The sequence below is a fragment of the Dendronephthya gigantea genome, unplaced genomic scaffold, assembly GCF_004324835.1.
Source record: "Dendronephthya gigantea isolate DGI-Jeju-01 unplaced genomic scaffold, DenGig_1.0 000076F, whole genome shotgun sequence".
In the NCBI taxonomy this organism is placed as follows: domain Eukaryota; kingdom Metazoa; phylum Cnidaria; class Anthozoa; order Malacalcyonacea; family Nephtheidae; genus Dendronephthya; species Dendronephthya gigantea.
In genome coordinates, this window is record NW_021163086.1 from 693369 (window position 1) to 718263 (window position 24895).

At 38.5% G+C, this 24895-nt stretch overlaps 3 protein-coding genes across 4 annotated transcripts; 2 read left to right on the forward strand and 1 right to left on the reverse strand.

The window, feature by feature from the left end:
* Positions 1-88: 88 nt before the first annotated feature.
* On the reverse strand, positions 89-14628 carry LOC114531895 (JNK-interacting protein 3-like). Of its 2 annotated transcripts, XM_028553497.1 has the most exons (25): positions 14546-14627; positions 13920-14444; positions 11282-11402; positions 10920-10990; positions 10731-10828; positions 9914-10104; positions 8940-9600; positions 8559-8615; positions 8354-8458; positions 7893-7935; positions 7301-7431; positions 6919-6978; positions 6528-6674; positions 6161-6231; positions 5798-5943; positions 5500-5557; positions 5215-5430; positions 4753-4866; positions 4360-4504; positions 4126-4206; positions 3871-3938; positions 3564-3712; positions 3038-3209; positions 1911-2170; positions 89-1195 (listed from the first exon to the last, which is right to left on the reverse strand). In XM_028553497.1, the coding sequence occupies exons 2-25, from the start codon at positions 14235-14237 to the stop codon at positions 863-865; spliced, it is 3816 nt and encodes a 1271-aa protein (XP_028409298.1). In that variant the 5' UTR covers positions 14238-14444; positions 14546-14627; the 3' UTR covers positions 89-862. The 2 variants fall into 2 exon arrangements, with proteins under 2 accessions (XP_028409298.1, XP_028409297.1); XM_028553496.1 differs by having other exon boundaries at positions 5215-5557; positions 14546-14628.
* Positions 14436-20691, forward strand: LOC114531897. The gene is made up of 5 exons (XM_028553498.1): positions 14436-15099; positions 16627-16737; positions 18077-18230; positions 18881-19052; positions 20292-20691. The coding sequence occupies exons 1-5, from the start codon at positions 14812-14814 to the stop codon at positions 20398-20400; spliced, it is 834 nt and encodes a 277-aa protein (XP_028409299.1). The 5' UTR covers positions 14436-14811; the 3' UTR covers positions 20401-20691.
* Positions 20692-22080: 1389 nt separating this feature from the next.
* On the forward strand, positions 22081-23113 carry LOC114531946 (retinol dehydrogenase 14-like). The gene has a single exon (XM_028553542.1). It carries the CDS (start codon positions 22102-22104, stop codon positions 23059-23061), a length of 960 nt encoding a protein of 319 aa, XP_028409343.1. The 5' UTR covers positions 22081-22101; the 3' UTR covers positions 23062-23113.
* The last annotated feature ends 1782 nt before the right edge of the window (positions 23114-24895 follow it).

Genomic DNA, 24895 nt, shown 5'->3' on the forward strand with positions numbered 1-24895 from the left:
ACTTGAATTTCGCTTGTTTGTTTATAATATTTTGTTTAATTTCTCTGCTCATAACAAAGTATGATATTACCATCTTAAACCATTGATGATTAATTTTTTATTCGTTCCTCACACGAGGTCCGCCATATTTGAAACAAGCTAGTTTCAAGTATGATATGAGGCAATTCGTAAGCAATTCCTTTTTCAAAACAAAATGGGAAAAAAACAATCGATATATCAGAAATCAGTCCATTTTATTATACGATCCGGTATAATTGCAATAAACATGCACATGCATCGATAAATACTGTAAGCCACGTGAAATCCCACTGTTCCTATTTTGACCAACCGACAACGAACAGCGTTTCTTTTTAAAACATAGTAACAACCTTTCGTCGGATACCGGCCGTTGTGTGGAGCTTCATATTGCACATCGTCTAGAAACCCTTCGCTCTTGTAGTTTATACATGCGAAACCTTTACACCTTGGTAAGGCGACGGTCATCAACGGTTGACAATAAATTATACGGGATATTTCGTACACCTTTTGCGTCTTCATACTGTATATCAATATATGCGTTCCATCCAATGTTGCTTTATGTAGAAATCGAATAAACGATATTTTGAGAATCTTGCCTATAGAGTCCACATAATAATTAAATGACCTTATCCATTGAAATCAACCAGTCATTTACTAAAATAGCATATTGTTCAAGCGGCAGAATGTCTTTCAGCTCGAATACCACCGAATAACCAACGTCTTATTCTTGTATATCATACGCGTTAAAATATGTAACCATTCATATTGAGATAAAATCACCGGATATTCCTGATAAAGACTACAATAAAATGTTTGCTCTTTATCGACAAGCGATCACGCTGTCTCAATCACCTGTAACTTGCCAAACCATAATGTGACTATTTTCAGCCGATGACATTTTGGAACTTGAGGGAATGTCCTCCGGCCCACCTATATTTTCACCTCCTTCGATATTATCACCAGTTCTAAAGTCAATGTAACCTTCACCGCCGCTGATAACAAGCCAACTTTTGTCATTTTCCGTTGTCATTGATGTAAACAACGCGGACTCAGCTTTAGCCGATGACGTGGAAAGTTTGGGTGAAGAAAGTGAAGTTGCTTTATCCATGCTTCCGGAAACAGTTACGAAAAATTTCACCGAATCCCGATGCCCATGGAATGAGATGTGAGCATTCACCTGTGTAAGTACAAGAAACGATTACAATTATAATTACAAAGAGTACAATTTATCTTATGCATTACTGTACACATATTTCACACTTAGTACTTAATATTCTTGTTTTGCATGGAATGATGGAAATACCCAGCTTGATCGTACTAATAGAAGTACTAATAGAGACCTTTGACTTGGCGTTGATGACAAACCTCTAACTGTAAAGGCCCACACACACTGGTTCGCTAACGCTACGCGAATTTTTCATTTTCAAAGAAAATTTTGAGAGATATAGGTACCAGACCAGTCAAAATGTACTATCATTCAGTGATTACCAAGAATATCACAGCATTGTCAAAATTAGCAAATTTTGAAAACTGAAAAATTCGTGATATCCGCGTCGCATTGGCAAATCGCGTCCGGTGTGTGTCGGCCTTAAACAGCAAAACTTGTCTCTAATTTTCAAAATGAATGCGTGGTTTCTGAAGCCAGTAAAATCGGTGCATCATGTTTAAACATGCATGAAGTAACTATTGAGGCAAATTGTAGCTGAAAAACTAGAAAAATAATTGACCTGAAAAGGGACTTGAAATTATAGCCGTTGGCGATTTGCAGTATGGGTTAAGCTAAAGTTCTCTAATGTACAGAAGGCGTATTGCCAGGAAAACGTGTCGATGTTCCTGACAAATCTGGAAGAGCAAAATAATCCAGATTTGTTTAATTGTAAATTCACACTCACCATTGAACAATATGGCATAAAGCTAGACACGCCAGATTTCTCTCCTTTCTCCATTGTGTCCGTGTATACCCTAACTACTCCGCCGGGCCCCCCGTTAGAGGACTCAGTTGGCGAAGTCACAACTGATCTGGATGACTCCGGTTGGGCAGCAACCAGCGGTATGGACAATACGACCCCATTTCCTGTTCCAACCCACATACGATCCTTCGTCAACATTAATGCAGTAATACGAACAAACGAAAAGCCAAGTTTGCCAGCACCTGAATGAAATCACATGTACGATTAGGAAAAAACAGATAGAAATATATTTATAAAAAGTCCAAATAATTGTGGTCACTCCAAATCATCGAATTAGTTGGACCTCCTAAACAATGTTGTGCTGCACTATACGAACATGGTTGTTGTTATCGAATTGCAGCAACAAGCCATAGGCTTCAACAAGTTACTGCAACTTGATAAATGTTTTCGGCTATTAGGGAAGTTAAGATTTAGGACGGCGACGCGACTACGACAGATAACATATACCGTTTCATATTGATGGCCAAAAAGGTAAACTCTTGTATATTATCGATCCTGTGAATTTGTACAATAATAAATGGTAAGGACATCGCTTAAAAGATGGAAGACGTTTTACCAAACCGAATTTGAAATTGCAGCTGTCAAAGCTTTAAATGCTGGCGCTCTACAGGGTGTCTCAAAAAAAAAACGCAACACTTAAATATGCAAGAACAGTAATACAGCTCTAAAGCGCAATAGATAAGCACCTCTGGGAATTAAAAATGGCTCTTAATCCTTCATTTAAAATGCTAAAAGTAATTTTAGCTGAACTATGGTGCAAACCCGAACAATATTAATATTCTTGCATATTTAAGTGGTTGCGTTTTTTTTAGACACCCTGTACGAAAGACGCAAGAATATGTCATTTGCCGCGTTGTATATGTAAATCTCCCATGGGACTTCAAATATTCGATTTATTAATTAGTAGCTGCGTCGTCGAAGCAGCTGACGTCGTAGATCTTAACGTCCCATTAATGATATAGAGGTGGGTTAAGGTGCGGACAAGTTGGATGTGGGATCGGGTATATTTGACAAGAGCGTGACATGAGAGGTAAACAGTAAAACCATACCTATGAGACTGCTGACACAAGGTTCAATATCAACATCTTGAAGATGATTATACGTATGAGCGTTATACAATCTTAATGTGCTATCTAAACGAATAGAGACCCACACTCCGTCACCAATACAAGACAACTGGCGGACTTGACTTTCTCTTCGCGGATGTGCGTCAAAGGATTTCTGTAAACCAAATTATGCTGTTTATCATAAACATGAAAATAAATGTTGCTAGTGCCATAGTACGTACAAATGTGTTATGAAATCCACGGTGTGCAAGGTGTATAAAATCGAAGACCCTAGGTTATTGGAATTTCTTAACTTCCATTTTTTACTTTCCTAAGGGCCCATGCATGCAAATAAAGCGATTTTCGAGCGTCCATGAATATGCAATCTTCGTGTGCATTCAAATCAAAGTGCATTATATCGACAGCAGAAGTAAGCATATTTGTGGCCGCAAGGCCTAAATATTTTATGGAGAATATTTATCAACTATTGAATTTTTTCAATTTACCACTATCCTCATAATTTGCTTACCACAATCCTCATAATTTGCGGGTTAATCACTTGAATCTTATTCCGATAGCCACACCAGACATGATCATGGACAACAGTCATGCAACGGATGGAATGATGAGGACGCCCAAGATCCAGTAAGTGATAGTTTTGAGCGTCCCATTGGCCATCTAAATAAATTTAAAAAAATAATCTGCACAAAACCTTTAGGCCATCTCCTTCTTCCTGCATGAAAGTTGATAAGTAAACAATTCTCGTATTAAACTAGATGCCGAACTTGAAAAATAATTGGTGTAAATTTTTGGTATAAATATTCAAGTAAACGTACTTGGTTTACGTCGAAAGATGGCAACTGTTCCATCAGCAAGGGCGATAAGAACTTTCCCTTTTACGTGACTATAAATGAAAAAAAAAAGGAACATTGGTCGATGTCTTGAACAAACACTGAAGATGCACTTTTGTGTCTCCAGTCCTTTTTACATGGCTGTAAAAAAAGATTAGAGTGCTTCGTCTGGCATGCTAGCATGGTTACGAGACAATACATCTTTGTTTCGATGCGAGAAGGATGTCTCAGGTTACTTACACAATGCTGAGGACCGAGTCTCTCAACTTGATCGAGTGAAGGCTTCTCTTCCAATCACTAACTGCAGAATGGATATAAATGCTAAAAAGGAAAAGCAACAATACTTGGTATTGATATAAAATATCTTTCTTTCTTCCAATCAAATCTTACTCTTTTCCTTAGTACATGCATGATTTCTTGAAAATCAAATTCTCAATTTCCACAACACAGCGGTAGACATAGCGAACGGCTTACCTTCCCGACTGTGCGCCGAACCAAACCGTAGGAAGCATCGTGCTGACTTTATCCATCGGTCCTTCGGCAATCTTCGTAGTGCTACCATCTTGAGTAGCGCCATTGACCACAGCTTGATCGCCGCATACAGCTTTCGGTTTCACCTCTTCGAATGATAGGAAAAATGAGGCAACTCATTATAATGGTATTGTATGGTATGATATGGCATAGTATGGTATGGTACGGTATGATGGAATGGTATGGTATGGTATGGTATATTATGGTCATGACTTGATGATATAAAGCTTGATTTGAAAATGGATTTTGTGGACCTCGAACAAACCACATGTACGTGGTACTGCCCCGTATTCTAACTTATAATTAATAATAACTTATCGTGATATTACAACTTACCAAGAGGATCAATTAGGTCTGACGTAGACAGGGAATCGTTGGTCTTGTTAAAACTTTCAAAACTATCAGAGGCATCAACGGACCGGCGAGGTTGGCCAGGACTGGCTTTAACTTCTACAAACAACAGAGAAAAATTACACCATTACAGACATTGCTTCAAATGGAGGTCGGAATTATTAATATTAATAAAACGAGCGGCAGAAATTGTTAATGTATAAACTTCGTCACGTTATCGCGCTTGGACGTATAGTTTTTTGTATACCTGCTAAAAATCAACAATTCTGGCAAAAATCCACTTTTTTTATTTTAACACTTTTTATTTCCCCGGTGATATATAACAGAGATTATCAACTATCAAAAATTTGGCAATATAGCTACAGTTTGACTAGTTTTGGTAAGAGCATCAGCAAATACGGACTTTACAACTGGTATCGCCGGATAATTTTGTTACTTCGAACTTACCACCTGGTCCAGTATCATAGGATATATCAGCAACATCCACATTCTCTTCACAATCATCCTCGCTCACGCCGGGAACAGCAGCAATGCACAGGAGATGAGACGAACATAATACAAAACATTCTAGGATTTTCTGGGGCGAATTTCCGTCGATGACCGTAACCTTGCTGCACGAATGGGTGCTACTCCCTATCCACAGGGTCGTTGAGGACGATTCTTCTAAAGACGAATTATCACTGGCCTTAGAAGAACTCGATTCGCGACAACTTTCAGCGTAGAATACACTACCTCCTATGGGCGAACCGCCATCTTTCGATCGTCGCTCGACCACAGCCGCGCACCAAATCTGAATTCATGAGAAATGACATTTGAAAATGAAGCAAAGGTGACATAACATGATATATATTCAATATTGCATTATAACAGGGATAAATAGTGTGTGTGCACCCTTAATTTTAATTGTGGCTCCAAAACAGAGCATAATTAGTTCTATCAGAAAGACACTGGTAATTTAATACGACAAAGTGAATTTCTATCTTCAGCGTCCTATATAGATCAAGGCTTTAACACACGGTCGACACAGTACCTTCATACCAGGTTCACTGATGTTCAATGGCCTACAGTAGATGGGAACAGGGACGGAAACAAGACCTTTGCTTCCATTTGCTCCCTCAGTTGAATATCGTGATGGTAAACTCCATCCATATGCTTGCATTCGACCCTCCGACATACCTATGTAAAGAAACACAACGCACTCACGTACATTATGCGTTCACAGTTAAGATTACATTTACCATATGTAAGACAAAAGGAAGAAAACGTTCTTGCAATATTATAACTGTATGTCTGTAATTTATCTTTTTTAGTTAGTATAGATTTTTTTAGTTACAACATTCCACAGTTTGTGTGCCATAATCATGCTCAGATCGAGTGTTTGTAAACCTCTTACCAGAGCTAATGGAGGCTCGCAACTGCTTCATTCTTGTTCTCTTCTCCATCAATCGTTGTCGATCTACTTGACTATATACCGAGAAAAATGGGGGGAAAAACTGTTAAAAAGAGCACGAAAACTGCTCTCCTACATATTAACCAGCACTTTGTTGTGTGAGTATATACCGTGTACTTTTTAAATAAAATTGACTCATTTTGATGATCATTGATACACGGAAATCAGTCTTGCGAACCACGAGGCAAAAGTCAACCAATAATTAGTACATATAAAATTCAAGATACAAACACGAAGGGGTGCGTCCTCACTATGACACATAGCAACGATCGGTTTCGGCGTAATTCACATCACCATGAATATGACTTACCTATCTACCACTCCAGGCGATACTTCTGCGGTGGAATCCGAAGGAAGCCCTGTAGATCCCCCTGCTGAAGGCCCTGGTGCGGAATACTTAATACTCGAAGGACTTGGGCTGGGCTTCTTTGGAGCAGTATTGAAAAGACCGCTGAATCTATATAAAAAACCTATAGTGTCACACCCTTTGTTGCCGTTTTACTGCATGGATGATTTTCTTTCGCTACAGTAACTAATAGATGCGAACGCGTAAAAAAGTGTGGATACGTGTTCATATAAAAGGCAGAAATACATCACATCATTCATAACTATTCCCCTGTTCGCATCTTTGTAAAGACGAAAATCCCAGGTGAAGTAGATCGCATACAGTATGATTATGAGACCAAAATATGACAACTTACAATTTCCAAACCCACGACTTCTTTTTCTGTTGTAATTCGAGGCTTTTTTCTTTTGAAGCTCTACAATCGAATAGAAAAACGCGATAATGTATAGCTGCATGTACAGCCTTTTTAAATTCGTGCGAGCTTAAAAACGGCGATGGTCTCAATAACTCGGAGTTATGTGATGCTCGGAGTTGCAAAGATGTTGTGGGTACAATCCAGCGAAAAAATATGCTGTAAAAATAAATAGGCATGTAATTGGGCCACAAATGAAAACATATTCTAGCATATGGCATCCATACTTTGTATTTCTGCGCAAAATTTGTGTTATAAAATGCGAATATCTTCACGGCCAGTAATTCAAAACAAGGTGTAGCTTAAACACAGTACGCTAACTGACCTTATCATCTCCGTCCACCTGACAGCTTCTTGTAGTTCCATCAACCTTTCCTTATATTGATTTCTTTCCATCAACACACGCGCCATTTCAACTCGGCTGAATCTTTTGCGATGTGCAGCTGAAACATTCGCCTGCAAAGAACGGAAATGGAAATGTGGAACAATGTTGTACTGTTAGGTTTCGTGCTGGTGCTGCATAATATAACGAGCCAAACATTAAAAAAAGTTATCTAAGCATATAAAGAGTTGTAACGAAGAGAAATTTCGTCAAAAACCAATCAGCAAATTTGTTCACATTTTCTACCGGTTACCCATTATCAGAATGCATAAATATTGTTTCTTTCTAGAGAAAGTTTATTATTTTACAGTTTTACATAATATTAAAAATTTCAGGCATTCTGATTGGCTTTCGGCATTCATTGCATTAGTTTTTGAGCCAACTTTGAAACCCAAATATGCGGATGACCTCTGACAAAATACCACTATGGAGGGTGGGTGAAATTTCGCTTTGGGTAGTAGTACCCTGAGGCAAATGAGAGAACTGTATAGCGCAGTGCTGCATGTAATTGCAGTAATGTTAAATTGTGTTATACCTCTTTTAGTGCCATAGTCGATTTGTCCAGCTCATGTTTTAACCTGTTAGTGGTAGAAACGAAAACTTAACTATATACTGCAAACATGTACTGTACTTGGCACAATTCTTTTTAACAGATTTAAATGTGAACGATAGATTAAAAAAGCGAAGGGAAATTACAAATGTCCAAGTAAAATGTACTAAGTTGAATGCAAGAATTACTGTATATATATATAGTTCAGTGACCCAACAAAACAATTAGAACACTGAAGCTTGAGTAACAATGTGTCTTCAAATGACAGAAATGAGCAATTCGCGTTCCCTCGGTATATCGATGGACCATATACGAGCATGCAATATACAGCTACAAAGATTTTCTCCCTGGGTCAGGCACACCAATTTGGTTTTACTTATGTATTTACTAATCTCGAAAGGCCTGCTCGCATTTTTCTCGTTCATGTGAATTGAGAATAAATTTACCTTTTGATTTCCTGTTGTTGCTGTCCATAACTTTCCCCCTGGGTTGACAGCGATTGCATTTTCTCCTGCAACATCTTCGATTCATCTTTCAAGATTTCGTTTTCTCTAAAATTACAATCAGGTAGTTTTTGCTAAATCTGACCTTCCTCATGAAGAATTACATTTTTACAACCCGCGATTACGATGTTCCATTTTTCCCACGTACCTGGTTATTTCTTCAATTCTATTCAACAAGTCGTTTTTCTGAGTCAGCAGTTTGCCCCTAAAACGGAGGGTGGAATAAACTATTTTGTGATCGCACACGCTTCGATAAAACGGAAATTGCCATTCAAGATCGCTATTCAACGCTAACCGTAAACTCAATCCCTTTCAGATCTGTCGACAGAATGTTAAGGTGGTGAACTCTATAAAGACTGAAACGATTTGCCCAGTGGCAAGAGCATTGCACAGGCATTGCAAAAGCTTATATAGGTTCGACTCCTGTCGGAGAACCGATAGTTGATACATTTTCTCGACTGATCCTGGGTGTGCATGAGATGTGTATGATTTCCACTCGTAGCTATCTAAGACTTTTTTCCTGACTTACTTTGTTTTCACGAGTTCTTCGTTCTCTTTTAATACCGACTCCAGTTCTTTTCCCATGACCGATATCTCCGCTCCCTCGTCGATTTCTCCGATGGCGCTCGGCTCCTGGCACGACAATTCAGCGAACAACGAGTTGGTGTTCACGAATTCCTGCGCGGGGTCGAACTCCAGCGCGGTCTTGACGTTATCCCTCGAGCCTTTGCTCACCTTGGAATTCCGAGTCGCCGAGCTTTCCAATTCTGGAGTCGATGATAAGATCGCTCGAATATCGGGACTCAGTTCGCTGATCATCGACTCACTGGCCGACTCGGACTTGCTCCTCGGACTAACTATTAAATTTTGCACATCCTGTACGCTGACCACAGGGATGTGGCTTATATCCGATATGTTGCACGTTTTCACGTTGCTCGCGTCCGAATCCATGCTGCTTGTACGTGAACTTATCGCGCTGGCATTGAGTTCTTGTTTTACTTCACCGTTTTGTTCTTTGACCGCAGGAGAACCGGTCTCCACATGCACCTTATCGTTTTCCTTCACGATGGCAGCAGCTTCGTGTGCCAGCATCGCCGTCCGTGCCTCGTCGGAAAACGGAATGGCGTCGGCAGCTTGACGGTGCATCGTTTCCACTCCCACAGCGTTTATCGTCACCATTTTCCCTTCATCTATATCAAATTCAAAATACAGGTAAAGATGGCGGAAGTTTTACATTGTCCTTCACGGTAAATGACTACAGTAAAGCCTAATAGCTACTTTATATATTGCTTTACAGTAGGTTTTGACCGTCTACATCGCCTTATACGGGGTCAAGAATTGCCGCTTTGTCTTTGAATTGTATCGTCAGCACGATACTTTGGTATTGCATTCACCCACTTGCCTTGCAAGACACGAAAAATTTAATAAACACCCCAGTTGCACAATTGTGTTCGCACAGTATGTGAAAATTAGTGAAAAGCTGAAACTGATTTAGTGACCAACCTTCGAGTTTTACAACAGACTCGTCTTCGAAGGAGAGATCATTTTTCCTGTCAAAACTCTGTTCAAGGTTCACGTCAACATTCCCATTTGGTGTTTGAGGCGTTGGACTGACGGGGGTGGCAAGGTTTGGTTGTGATATGGAGCTGAACAGGCCCGGCATAACGCCATTTTCTGGTCGCGCTGCTGATTTTCTACGCATAATAAACACAAGATAGGAAATTAAAACAACTTTGATAAAAAATTTGTCTGTAAAGTCTTCATATCTGGCTTGGTTCTTGTGATGTTTTGACTGCAAGTAATGTATTATACACTAAGACTGGATTTTGAATTCAGGGTCCGATTTTGCATGAAGACGAAATAATTTTTATGATTTTTAAATCTGAAATATAAATTAATCTAAATTTAATGGACGCGAGCATGATTCAGGTGTATTAACATTGCGACAGTGCTACTTTTTTAAGCTTGCCCGGTTGGCTACTCAGGGTATAGAAGCATGGATAATATTTTCTAGAATTTCGTAATAGCTATCAGTTTTAGAAGAAATTTAACACGTCATAATAAACCATTCAGCAGCCATGTTGATTGGATCGAATTAGTTATTGAACCGCAAATTTAAGAAAAATAATTTAACATCGCCTTAAGAAGAATCAATGCAATATAAATTTCTAATTCGCCTGCATGAAATTTACATATTCGAACTTTGAAAAATCTCTGGCAAATCCCTCTAGGGACATTGATTATGCTTACTTCCAAACAAGCAACATATAAACTTAATACACGAATGTGAGGGGTCTAAAATAACATTAGTAAACACTACCTCTGTTTCGGTGTCTCCAGTGCTCCGCCAGGAGTTCCTACTAACAGTCGACTACCACGCTCGCTCCTCTCCGTTCTTTCCATAAAATGACGAACCATCTACAGTAGATAATAAAAGTAACCGTGGTTAGCAGGTCGTACCGTCGTTTACCAGTGATGAGAAGTCGTGCGAAAAGAGCCGCAAACTCACTTCGGAGTGTCTTTGATGAAGAGAATTGTAGTCGCGACATTTTTCATTTAATCTTTCCTCGGTTCTTTGCACTGAAAATAACGTTAGACATTTGAATTGTGCAGTAAAATGCCAGAAAACACACACGCCTGTATTCTAAAAGCTCACTCACACTCAAATTCATTGAGTGGGATACTGATTTGAATCTTCTCATAATGTTCCCATGGCTTTAGTTTCACTCTAATAAAAGCTTGGTTTTTAATTGCTTTACCTAATTAGATATTTCCATTGACTTAGAAATAACTTCTGTCACACTCAATGCATGAGGGTGACTGTGAGTAAGCCTTTTGACAGGCGACATTACAGAACTATAGAGAACCTACCGTGATCAGTTAGACTCTTAATTTTGCTTTCCAGTGATCTCTTTTCTAGTTTCTCGTCCTCGAAATTCTTCAAGATCTCTCGCTTCTCTTGCTCATGTTCATCTTCCACCTGAAGGTATTTCTACAAAATTTGCAAAAAATGTTGAAATATAATTTTAATTTGCAAACTCTATATGATATCTTCTTTTATATAGCGGAACAAGCGGGTCTCATCTGCAGTACTTGAAGGCGTATCTACTATGGAAATATACCTGTTTATATACATATACTGTACTTTAATTTTTTATAAGCGGATCTCGGATGTATATCTTGTATATCTCGGACGTATAATCACACGGATATACATAGCTATTCCTGTTGATGCATGAAGGATGCAAATTGCGCCAAGTCGCCAACTCTCTTCACCTCGCGCGTCCAATATGCACTGTCTTTGATTATGGCAAGTTAATAAGAATTTTTTGCTCGTTCACAAAGTTTTAACGAGTTTTGAACGGCTAGCGTTTTCAACTTCACATAAAGAGGACGGTTGATTGGGCAATTTCCTGTTGACTCCTATATCGGCTCACTCACATCAGCCGCACATGCAACTCCATTTTGTGTTTGACCGCTAGCGATGAATTATTTAAAATCTCCCACTTACAGTATGCAAGTCCATAAGGCCGTAGCTTGAAGCCTAATTAAGGGGGGGGGGGGGGTGTGCACTTTCATATATTCGTCTTATAGAGTTAACTGCTTATGCCTGACTGATTTCTTTTGAAAGCTGTTGTTCCCACGCCCACGGTATGTAATGTAAACATGAATATATCCCCCCCCCGCCAGTTAATTTATCGATCTAACGTTTATCGTGCTCAATGACAATGAAATTTTTAGTTGTTTACATATTTATACAAATTTTGCTTGCCACAAAAGATTAATGTCTAAAGGAAACAGATTGTCGGGTACAAAAAGTACACAAAATACGTTGCCAAACATACATGGAAATTGAACAAAATCTTCACCCCTGTCACGGATTTGTCATTTGAAATGTTGCAGTGTTTTCTGCAATGATGGTTTATTGGTCTAAATTAAAATTGTCAGTAGGACGCTCTTTTAACACTTCATTGTATTTTTACAGGTTCTTTGGCCTGAAAAACGTGTTCTGAAGGAGGTGATGCAATTATAAAGAGGGTGTGTTTGGCTGGACATCTGATGCCATTGGAAATTCATGGCTGAAACTTGCTTGTCTCAAAATTTGTTCTGAATCAACCAATAATTTCCTTGACAATATCAGTTACTTCACGAGAATAGATAGAGCTCAAAAGCAAGCTACACATGGTATCAAGATATCCAGTACAACAAAAAACTACAACAATAGATGAATAAACATTTTAGCCATTTATCCCAAACCATCCATTCCCTAAAAGATTACCATGAATGAACACTATAATTCTAGTGACATTGGATAAACTTTTAACCGTAGTAGGTGCTGATAGGATGTTCATGTAGAGTAAGCTGATTTTTCTCAGCTAGTAATCGCAGGTACCCACTGTATGCGGAAGTTCCAAATACATTTAACCCTTTGGGTCAGTAAATGGTTTGTGTTATATGTAAACCAAGGCTAATGAATTTATGGCAGACACTGCTTTAGCAGCCCTAAAAGCAGTGACATTGCATGTTTACGCATGATGAATGTCAACATTTTTTTATAATACATGAGGGTAGGCAACTCTTTTGCTAAGTACACACACACAATGCCTACAAAAGCTAGCAAAAATGAAATATACATACATACTAAAAACAAGTCTCCTATTATCTTGAATAGTCATACTGGACTGCAAGTTGCTTTTTGTTTAAAAACAATACTTAAATTGAGGAAGGAATTACACAACTTTATTCCCTTCAAATCAATCATTTCAGGATAAAGTATGCCTTGTTTTAATTTTTATATTATTAGTAAATAAATGACATATATTATGAGGCCAGGAAAAAGTTTGTGCAGAACAGACTGTAAAAGCAACTTTAAATACATCTATAAAATATTACTTTTGGCAAGCTTTGCCAACAAATTGCCCTAAAATGGCCAGACAGAAAAATATAATCACACCTCATATGTGTATGACTGATATGTGGTCATGTGATAGGTGAAATAGTTTCACATCACATTTATTTCCTTTCTTCATCTTACTTGGGTCTGAGGAATATTTGCACATGTGCTAATAGCTTAATCTTAAGACACATGACAAGTTGTCTAATAAAGTTTTAGGGAAGCATTACAACAATTAACTGTAATATAAACCCTGTGCCACATATCTGGTTTCACAGAATTTCTTGGAAAGTAAATCCCACTGCCAAATAAAATGATGTTTTTATAAATAAGATCTTCATTCTGCTTATCAACACCAACGCTGTGTCCTGTATTGAACACTCCCAAACTTTGCCTCTACAAGTTCATCCCAGAACACATTTCATGGACATAACTTTTAGCATTGTTTACATACTATAGCATGAAATTCTTCTAAAGAGAGTTTTATAATAGAGCTCGCGGTTCCCCTAGACACAACTATTTATAGAGACATTTTGTAACATATAATAATAAGAGATCAAAGATCACAATTTGAAATGAAAGGGAACATCGAGAATATTTACTTATATGACTTACATTCTCTGCAATCTTTCGCAATTGTTTTTCACGTTCGTATTGTGTTAGCAGTTGTTCGTTGTCATCATTTAGAAGTTCCAAATCAACATACTGCTCGTTGTTGTCATTGTAGGCCGCGTCAAGCTGTTCGAGAACGGATACCATCAAAGGCATAAGCCCCGATACAGCATCTTGACCGTGCTTTTGTATCATACGTTCAAATTCGGCATATATCGCTGCGGCGAGAGACGATACACGTTCTGACAACACGGACGTCGAGCCGTCCTCTCCGCTCGAGTATACGACATCAGATTTTCCGGCGACATCACTGTCGTCCATTATGAACTACGAAGAAACCCTCTGATGCCTATCGACTGCAAATGCAGTCATTAAATATTCAAACAAGCTATATCAAAACAGAACAAACATTCGAGTGAAACTCTCACATCTTTACACTTCCCAAACCCAAGCCCCGATACGACGGGATCAACCGTCGGAAGCCTTCGGAATATTCTTCGGAGCGCTTTCGTTACCCTCTCGGGATAACTAGAAGAATGGTTTGTAAAGGAAATTTGCAACTTTAATTAATTTACGTTAAATTCACAACTATTACCATTAGTTTGCTACATCTTCGGGTTCTTTTTTACCTTTCTAGAATAGTGGCAGAGAATGGCCTTGATCGACAGGAATTGCACACGTAGCCCGAAGTTTTGCTGTTCAAATTTTTTTCGAAAGTATGGCAAACATGTGGAAAATGGAAATGCAAATACATTTTCAAGTCGACTCACACAAATGTGTATAATGTATTCATAAACAGACGTGAAGCGTCATCGTTTGTACAATCATCCATGATGGTTTCCGTTTTTAATATTTTCAGCAGGACATAAAATCATTTTGCTTTCTCGAAAGAATCATGGCTGCTCATCATTTGATTGTATCCTCAATATTTCTGTTTTCGGTTTTTTTTTCACTTTCCGCATCCTTATCTTGCCACAAAATGCTACCTGTTCGTGTTTTAAGTGGCAATTCGACGTGGAAACTTTGTGTCGTCAGCATGAATGGTGCAAAACTTCGTTTCAAGATAAAAAATTTATTCGCACCAGGAAACTCTGGATGGTTAACAATCGGATTTCCTCATGTCGATAAGGCTGATCATGTTCCATTCTTTCTTCTCGAAGTAAACAAGTTCAGCTCGGTCAAGGTTTGTTTATTTATATTCCATCTGTAGCAATCAAGAAGTAAAATCAGTGGTAATTGGTTGATGCAGTAGATACAGAATTTGACATATGTATTCCCATTACCTTGAATTCTTCTTAGGGGACCCTTAGCTTATTCAAAATAAAGGTTCCAAATGCAAATATATAGAAGAGACTGGAAGTCCCCATTATCTTGTTGCATTATACACACTTTTCAAAGAACATAACTTGTTTAAATTTATAGCCAGTATGTAATAAAGTCATAAAGGACAAGGGGCAGAATTCCTTTGACTCAGAAACATTTACACTTATAGCTATATTTATGTCGATCCTGATCACTCATTTATACATCATCACACCTCTCCCTAATCAAACATGGGAGAAGCTTGCAGACCATGCAGTGTATTGCTATAATAAGACCCTAAAACACTACCTAATATTAGTGGTATTAATTCCAACCTTATAAATATGGCCATTGTTGCTGGTTACAGATGCGAAACCTTTCGGTATCTTCTGTATGTCCAGCGCATGGCCAGGTCAGGGCATGTTTGGCTGTTCCAAGGAATGTTTAATTGGTCAGCCAGGCCTACTTGGGTATTGACTAGAGCCTCTTGTACAACCAATAATAAACCATTAAAAGCATTGTTTTTTAGTCCATTAATGCACCACCTACACCACTTTGAAAGGTTAAATTAACCAGTCAATTGGTATGTAGAAAAGCAAGCAAAGACACCCGAGACCTTTTTAACAGTTTAGAGCAGTCACCCTCCCTAGCCACAAAGTTTCCCTGCCCCCCACTAAGGTGGCAACCCCTTGTCAAATTCACAAGGTTGAAGAAAAATGCATAGTAACCTAAATTTTAAGAATTCAAATGCCGTTTGCATTATTCCATAGTGGTATAAAAGATTTCAAAAACCCTTAACCTCTTTGTACCAACTACTATTTACAATTGCCATTCCTTCTTGGTTCCCCCGCCACCGTTAGGAAGTTTGGGAAGGTTTTTAAAATATTTAAAAGGCGTTGAAAATAACCAGAAATAAGAATTGTTTGTAAAGTCTTGCAGGCAAGTAGCATATTAAGACTATGAGGGAAAGGCAATTTCTAAACAGAAAGCCAGACTACAGTAGCTTGAGACTACTAGTACTAAACAAAAAACTTTTAGAAGATAAGCTTATTCTCGTTACCAAAGTCCAAAGGTAATACTAAAGATAAGTTCGCCAGCTTCACCTGTCACAGAAATTAAATCGTCAAGGGGTTTTTCAGTTCACGGGTGCAGTTACAGTTCTATACACTTAATTACGGTGTGGTCCTACTGGTGCTAGTTGATTAATAATAACTCTCATAGTCATAGGTTAAGATCAGTACTGCCCAAAATAAAAGGCCAAGGGCTTGTAATTCTGCGAACGTAGTTCAGCAACTGTTTTGAGTACGATACGTTACAAACACAGAGGACACAGTAAGAGATTTTTTAGAAATAGTTTTTCAATTCCTGTATTGCCGATTTACAATTAATAAACATGTACTACTTTTAGCAAACACAAGACGTGAAGAAAGAAGTGAATTGTTCAATACCCGCGGGAAAAAGAGGCTTGAAAGTGATCCCTGTGGATTGTGTCTTTAAGAAAGCAATGAGTGAATACGTGGTACGTCAAGATGACAAATTGCGATCAATAATATATATTGTGTGATTGGTGCAATAATTTAAAGGCATGCTAATTGCCAAATATTTTGTGAAATGCTAAAAGCGTATTCATATGATACGATTTGTTTGATCGAATAGACCCCTTTAGTCTTTATGATGACGTGTTTGACGCATTTTGACGTGAACACGAAAATTCCGATGTTACAGTTATAAGACGAAGTTTGATTGGCTGAGCAAAACCATCGACTTTCGACGTTTGACTTAATTCTGTCTAATAAAGGTCTATTTTCGTCCCTCGTACTTGCCTATATCTTCACACGAGCTAAATCTACATAGAACTACAGTCCTGAATGACAACTCTAGCTTTTGATTCTAGATTCTAGATTCTCTAGATTTTTTACACGAACTTTCTTGCAAGTAGAAGCTCAAACGCCACGTCAAACATTACCGATTTGAGTGGTGGTCACTAAACCAAAATATGTTTCGACGATTATGCGGCAAAGATCACTAAACTAAAATCAACTGCTCAAAGGAAATTGAAAATTAATAAATGTAGCCTCGAACTTTTTCAGGCGACGTTTTTTAATAGAATAGTATACATCTATGGAAGTAATGGAACAATCAGAAAATACTTGAACTTTCACTAACCATCCCGATCTACCTCGTGTTTCTTGGGATGTATAAATTGTTTGATCCTTTTGATCGCTCTTTGCTTTTTGGTGAAACAGCTTTAGTATGTTTCGTATAGTTCCTTTCTGGTCTTCCTTCTGCATATTACTTTATTTATGTTCATAAGTATTTTTGTATGCAGTAAAATTTGATTAAATTAAATAAGGTGTGGATCGTATGAAATTGCACATATTTGCAACCAAGCACAAAACCAACAAATAAATTGATTTACTCAATCCGATTACCAAGGTGACTGACCACTGGAATCTATGACGTCCGGTGAACCCGGAAATAGATCCGTTTTTAAGCTGTGGATGCATGATGCGTGCGTTTCCGTGAAAATTTTACTATTGATAGTTGAGGTCTTGAGGACCGCGCGAATGCTTCAAGGATGTTCTCTCTTTATTAATACTTTTTCTACCTTAATCATTCTAAAAAACGCGAAGAAGATCAAGGTCTTCTGGCTTGCTGGAGGCTTACCGGGGTGACCATGCATCAATGAAATCTATAACGTCCGGTGAACCCGGGAATAGATCCGTTTTTAGGCAGTGGATGATGCGTGCGCTTCCGTGAAAATTTCACTATTGATAGTTGCATGAAGACCCTGCGCGAATGCTTCAAGTGTGGTTCTCTCTTTATTAATGTACTTTTTCTACCTTAATCATTTTAAGAACGGGAAGAAGATCAAGGTCTTCTGGCGTGCTGGAGGCTTACCGGCGGATACTGTGCAGGAAGAAGGAAAACAATTGTTAAAAAACCATTCCATGTTATACCTTTATCCTCGTAATAAAAAGAATGAACCTCCTGCATATGCAGGCTCAACCGGTGAGTTTATAATCCATGCCGATGCCATTATATGAACATTTTAATGTCCCCAAAACTACTTTAGCACAATGTCATTGGCCACACTACGTTTTGCGAGAACAGTACTGATTTGAATATCAATCCCAAATGAAACGGGTACAATAGTTCCTGGCATAAAGAGCATGCAGCATGATCTATTCTCTCCCACGCCGCCGCGCATTTTTTTAATTCGGCTGCTTTATGAAGATCATAAATTTATAGTTGGAAGAACAATCATAACGAATCGATTTACCATCATTGTTGCATGGTATCATATAAACTACAACTTGATACACAACTTTCCACCGGCCTTAAAGTCGCGCATAATTCCAGTGACGGTAAACGTACGAATTGTCTGAAGCCCCTATTTTGCAACAGTTCTTTTCATCAAAACCTGACACGCTTAAACATAAAACACATTGTTGTTTACAACGTCTTTGAGTATAATTTCAACTTCACTGTTGTTGCAAAAACGGCAACAAGGGGAAAAATCCTTGAGGTTGAAACGGCAATACTCGAATATGGAGTTTCGCTCCGAAACGTATTGTAAACATACAATTTTTTTCATTTTAAACCCGTTTTGTTAGAAGAACAATAAACGTACGTTGTTCTTTCATTAATTCTTTTTACAGCTATGCGACTTCTGAGGAACTATGGGAAAAGCATGGCCATTATTTTTGTGATATCGTTTGCACTCACCGCCCTCATCACTTTAACCATCTGCTGTTGCTGTAGGAAGAAAGTACCTCAGGGCTTCAGCAAGCAAAAACTAACAAAGGATTCATCCGTGTCATTTTACAGAGAGTGAGTTTGGCGCATGTCGTTGTCGTGCGTGTCATTTTGTTTTTTTTCCGGCATATTCCAACTGTTTTCCAACTGTTTTCCAACTGTTTACAGTGACCGAAACCCCGCTTTTGGACCCCGCTTGAACGTTTAATTACAGCTAATTAAGGCTCTGTGACAAACCTCTTAACTACACTTTGATGGGTATAGTTAAATACACTCAACTCGTTCACCATATAGTTGCCTTGTCCAGTTCCATCGGGTTTGCAGGGACCAGGAGCGCTATACCGTCCCTTAAATATACGTCCAGTCAGTGTATTTCATTACAGACATTCATTACTGGTATTTTATTTTCATTACTAGTGTTTTAAGAACTCTGCATTCGAATATATAGTTTATATATACTTACATCTGCCTATGGCACGACAAATGTAGTTTTGCATGCCGCTATATTCCTAACGGAATACACTTTTTAATTACAAACATGACAAGTTTTACCATTTTTACCATTCCACTTAAAGGAAAGCACCCCAGGATTCTGACGGGAAATTGATCATGCAGCAATTGAACTAATTTTTCAAAATTTAAGACATCACAATGTGGCAATGACAATTACTCCTGAGACGTTTTCGACGAGCTCGGAAAATTATTACCACTATCCTTGTTCGCACGTCTCCATGAACATTTCGAATAAGAAAACGAGTGAATGTAATCATTAGTGCCTGTAAAAGGGGGAAGACCAGGGAAGGGACTAGGGGGGGATGTAATGTGTTGGTGATGTTTCCCGTTCAAGTAAATTCACTTTCCGCAATCCATGAAATGTAATGAAATATTAAGAAACTGCTGCAATGGAAAAAGGATTATCGCCTCACAACCAGATTACTGATTATGATGGGACCTTTTATGTATAAAGACTTTAAATTTGAAAGATCATCTTTCTTAAGTTTATTAAAGCACCTTGTCTTTTTTATTATATAACCATTCCGCAGTATATAGAGTTTGAACCTGATTACTGAATCTGCATTAGGGATTTTGATATAAAGCGTAAAGGCTTTAAATTTCAAATTCCCCCGTCTTAATTAAGTTTGTTATTTGTTTTGGTTTTAAATATAACCATGCCACAGTAAAGTCTGAATAGCTACCTGTTAGGAGCCGGACCGCCCCCTGGCTCATTCTGCCTCTCAAGCCCCTGATAGTAGCCACTTATGTACAAGATTTCAGCCAATCCCTTATCTTTGTCGATTCTCTTTTATATTTTAGCGACAGTGAACATGAAGCTGCAGACGGTCAAAGTCAAAGTGACGAGTCGGAAAATGATGAAAAAGTTGCATTTCTCCGTAATAACAATGACAGAGACAGTTCTGTGTGATGAACATTGTCAGTGTTTACGAGGAGAATATTAGCTGCGCGTAGTTTACTCTTATTTTAGGTGTTGCTGATTCAAAAGTGATGGCTAAGTTCATAAGAAACTTTGGAAGGAAAAGGATCGCAAACTTTATTTACGTAGCATAATTCTAAACAGGTCGGTTTTCTTTCTAATTTTCCCTCAGGCTCAGGATCATCGGGCAACGTGAAGGCCGAAGGGCTGTTTTACTTAATTGACGTGTAGATATTGAGCAAATAAACGTTTTTGTACAGAGAAACCGATTTTCAAATTTTTGTATGATAATACATATGTGCGAGAAATACGACCTGAGGCAGTTGAATATATAACTTTTCGATTTATACTAATTTTGGGATGCTCTTTTCAGTTCTACATCTCAGGACCGATGAATGTTCCTATAGTTCAGCATTTAGTTTAATAGTGGAATGGTCGACCGACGGATTTCTTTTGTAAGTGCACTAGCTTACACAAAAGGAATCCGTCAGGCAGAACTGGTCCTCAATTCAAAATTAAATATGGAAATATTTCGCTAGCGAGCCATTTCTACAGGGTGTATCAAAAAAAAGGAGACCTTTAGAAATCAAGCTATTGTTAAAATTTGAATGCTTTTTCAATTGCATTTGCACATATGCTAAACCATAGTGCGTGAAATATTGATGGCATGCATGCATACATTAGAAAAAGGAGACCTTTAGAAAATGAATTGACGTTTGTACACAAGATTGTCTGCTCCTGGGAATTTGAAAATAACTTTAATAGCATAAGGAAAAATAACGACCCAAAAATATTCAAATGACTAAGCACAAACGACTAAGCACAAAAGCGATAACAGTATGCGTGGTAAATTGCTTTAGCTGTTCCTTCAAAACATGAACAAATCATTTGTTCATTAATTTTTAACACTGCGTGCGAGCATTAGGGCTGTTCACATGAGTTAGAATTGACTTTGAATCCGGAATGGCTCAGCATCCCATTTTACAAACTCTGCCTATTAAAATGTTTACATGAGTCAGGAATGAATTACAACTTGATCTGACACAGATTCATTTAACATTTCGATCCGGATTGAAAATTGCTGATAAATTGAACATCAAAAGAACTGAATGTCATGGACCATGACCTCCAACGTGGCCTCCATTTCTCTCAACACAAACTACCGTACGCTTGTGCATATCGCGAACTGCTTTTCTGATGACGGCAGGCTGGGTATAAGTTACGACTACAAAAACTCTTTGCTCCGAAGTCAGTTGAACCATTTTTGTTCTGGTAGTGTGCTTAGTCATTTGAATATTTTTGGGTCATTATTTTCCTTATGCTGTTAAAGTTATTTTCAAATTCCCAGGAGCAGACAATCTTGTGTACAAATGTCAATTCATTTTCTAATGTATGCATGCATGCCATCAATATTTCACGCACTACGGTTCAGCATATGTGCAAATGCAATTGAAAAGGCATTCAAATTTTAACAATTGCTTGATTTCTAAAGGTCTCCTTTTTTTTGATACACCCTGTATGTAACAAGAAGACTCGTTCACTGGGTTGTTCACTGGTGCAACCAACCAAACGAACTTCGTACCTAGTGTTTTTCCCAAGCGGGGAAACCCTGGGTACGAAGGTTGGAAGGTTTAGCTGTTAGTTTACGCGTACAAGCGGAACCGAAATATCTACCGTTTCTCGAGTGTTACAATGAATCGCTTCGGTGTAATAGCTGCAGTGGCTGGCGTAGCTTGTCTTCCGGTCGTATACAGTAAGTTTCGAAGGTATTTTGCCGGCGGTGTTTGTACAAGCGAAGCAAGAATGGAAGGCAAGACTGTCCTAATCACTGGAACCAATGCTGGCATTGGGAAGGAAACCGCGATAGATTTAGCGAAGCGGGGTGCTCGTGTAATCCTGGCATGTCGTGATTTAAAGAAAGGAGAAGATGCCTTAAATGATGTTGCGAAACAGTCTGGCAGCTCTAATTTAGTTCTGAAACATCTTGACCTTTCGTCCCTCGCGTCTGTTCGTAGATTCGCTGAAGATATCAACGATACCGAGCCGGCGTTACATGTATTGATCAACAATGCCGGAGTGATGGTTCCACCTGAGCTTCAGAAGACACAAGATGGCTTTGAGATTCAGATCGGAGTGAACCACTTCGGACACTTCTTACTAACCAATTTACTACTTGATTTAATAAAATCCTCACAACCTTCTCGCATCGTCGTGGTGTCGTCTGAGGCGCATAGATTGTCATCATCATTCAACTTCGATAATATAAACAGTGAGATATATTACAAAAAGTGGAATGCATATGGACAAAGTAAACTGGCGAATGTATTGTTCACAAGAGAGTTGGCAAAACGTTTGGAGGGCACAGGTGTAACAGCTAATGCACTTCATCCCGGTGCTGTGAGGACTGAGCTTGGTCGTAATTTAGGTACAATCGAGCGAATTGCATCGCAAATTTTGTTTTCTTTGTTTCTAAAAACCCCGGAAGAAGGTGCCCAGACTAATATTTATTTGGCAGTGTCTGAGGATGTGGAAGGTGTTACTGGCTTGTATTTTGCTGATTGTAAAGTCAGGGAGCCATCGCGGGGAGCTCAAGATGACGAAGCAGCCAGAAAATTGTGGCATATCAGCACCAAGGCTGTAGGCCTGAATTGAATGAAACCTTTTATGTTGGCGAGTTTTTTAAGTGTAGTATGTGTGTAGTGTGTAGGAAAAAATTACTCACTGTTCAGGGTGAGTGGCAGGCGCGGATCCAGACCGTATCGAACGTGGCTCGAGCCACGGTCAGATTTTCCCATCCAGAATTTTCCCATCTGCAATCTAATATTCACACATTATTTAGAAGTACATATTAATTCTTTGAATCACACCAGAATTAAGGAAATATATGTCTAAAACAAATAATTTGAGTAATATCTTTCGTAATCGTTGTCATATTATTACCAATTCCTGCTAAAAGTGGTAACAAATTCCCAATTATTATTCCTTGTTTCATATTATGATTGTTCAGTTAACACTGAACTATAAAATTCGCCGAAAGCTTGCCGAATTGTGCCGAGTATGTTCGGAAGCTAGTCGTGCATTCGAAGCTGCGATCACAGCAACTAGTTGACACGGTCAGCGTGCAGATTATTGCGCAATTGTTACTAAATATAGTAACGTTCGGACACGGTGCAGTGTAGCAAACCAATCACAGGGCAAGCTTTTGCCACGTGAGCCACGGTGCGACACGGTGCGACACGGTGGCCTGTTTTTGATTGCGCAATAAACATGATAAACAATAAAGTTCGACACTTCTCGACTTCGAACTCGGATATAGTTTACAAATAACATGTTAAATTGGTCTGTTCGCTGCATCCTGGCTGATTCAGGCTGAATCGAATGTATTAATACATGAATCCGTCGAAATTTCTCAAAAGCAAATCTAAGCGAGCATATTTCAGGGGAAATATCGCTCTTCAGGCTACAACATGATGGAATTATTACTAAAGAAAGGCTTCGCTCGCTCGCGTTATACAATCGCAACGACAATTTTTAAACTGCTATTTCCCAAGAGACAAATACTGAAAATCTTTACTTAATGTCCTTGTAAGGTAAGACTTTTAGGTTTTAAATCGAACTATGGGCGCTCTTCTTTATGCGGAAAAACGGCCAGACCGGTTCTGTTGTGTTCGGTAGTCGGTACAGACAAAAGTATATCGTTATTTACATCTGCCTAGCACAGGAAATGCAGTTTCACCGCTATATTCTTAACGAAATACTCTATTTCAATTTAAAATATGACCGGTCTGACCTTTTTGGCCGCTTAATGGAAAGCGCCATATGATACAAATTTGCATTTACGCTGTGAATAATTTGTGTATGCAAATCTCACGTTATGTTGAGTGTGAATGAAATATCCGTAAATACCTTAACAAAATTTTTGAAAATGGTTTTGTCGTTTTATGAAAGTACAGGGATTTACAAATTACAATATTCGCTTTTAAACGTTCCCCCTTCGCCATACGCCCCCCTCCCCCGACCGGAAAATTTTTAGTCCAATATGACACGGTCAGATTTTCGGCTGGATCCGCGCCTGAGTGGCGCGTGTGCTAGAAAAACGATTTGATAAAACTGTTCTTTTTCATTTACAGAGCTTAGAATGCATTTTAACTCCTAAAGGGACCGGTTTTAGGTTAATTAATGGGTTCACTTACTTGATATGCTTCGTATACACATGAGATATTTTAGGCAACTTCAGTCACATTACAGCCGCTATGCGGCTAATTTGAATTTCAAAGTTGTCAGGTTTTTTTTACTCACCCTGTATATTAGAATTAATGTCATGTGATAGATAAGGTTAGACTTAATACAGAGATTATATATGGGAACGGTTATTTGGTGTAAATCATTAGATAGCGTGCGAAAAACTACGATCTAGGTATGTCATTTACTCGAGCACGAAGGACCCAAGTTTTTAGCACAAATATGATGCACGATTAGCAACAAA

What these genes read in the sequence shown, in the direction of transcription:
- LOC114531946 (XM_028553542.1), top strand. Translation starts at nt 22,102, where the DNA reads ATGAATCGCTTCGGTGTAATAGCTGCAGTGGCTGGCGTAGCTTGTCTT.
- LOC114531897 (XM_028553498.1), top strand. Translation starts at nt 14,812, where the DNA reads ATGGCTGCTCATCATTTGATTGTATCCTCAATATTTCTGTTTTCGGTT. An exon ending in TGCATATGCAGGCTCAACCG is followed by an intron (nt 18,231 to 18,880) that starts GTGAGTTTATAA and finishes TTCTTTTTACAG; the next exon opens with CTATGCGACTTCTGAGGAAC. An exon ending in TCCGTGTCATTTTACAGAGA is followed by an intron (nt 19,053 to 20,291) that starts GTGAGTTTGGCG and finishes TTTATATTTTAG; the next exon opens with CGACAGTGAACATGAAGCTG.
- LOC114531895 (XM_028553496.1), bottom strand. Translation starts at nt 14,237, where the DNA reads ATGGACGACAGTGATGTCGCCGGAAAATCTGATGTCGTATACTCGAGC. An exon ending in GACTCGGTCCTCAGCATTGT is followed by an intron (nt 3,939 to 4,125) that starts GTAAGTAACCTG and finishes TTTCATTTATAG; the next exon opens with TCACGTAAAAGGGAAAGTTC. An exon ending in CATCTTTCGACGTAAACCAA is followed by an intron (nt 3,713 to 3,870) that starts GTACGTTTACTT and finishes AAATTTATTTAG; the next exon opens with ATGGCCAATGGGACGCTCAA.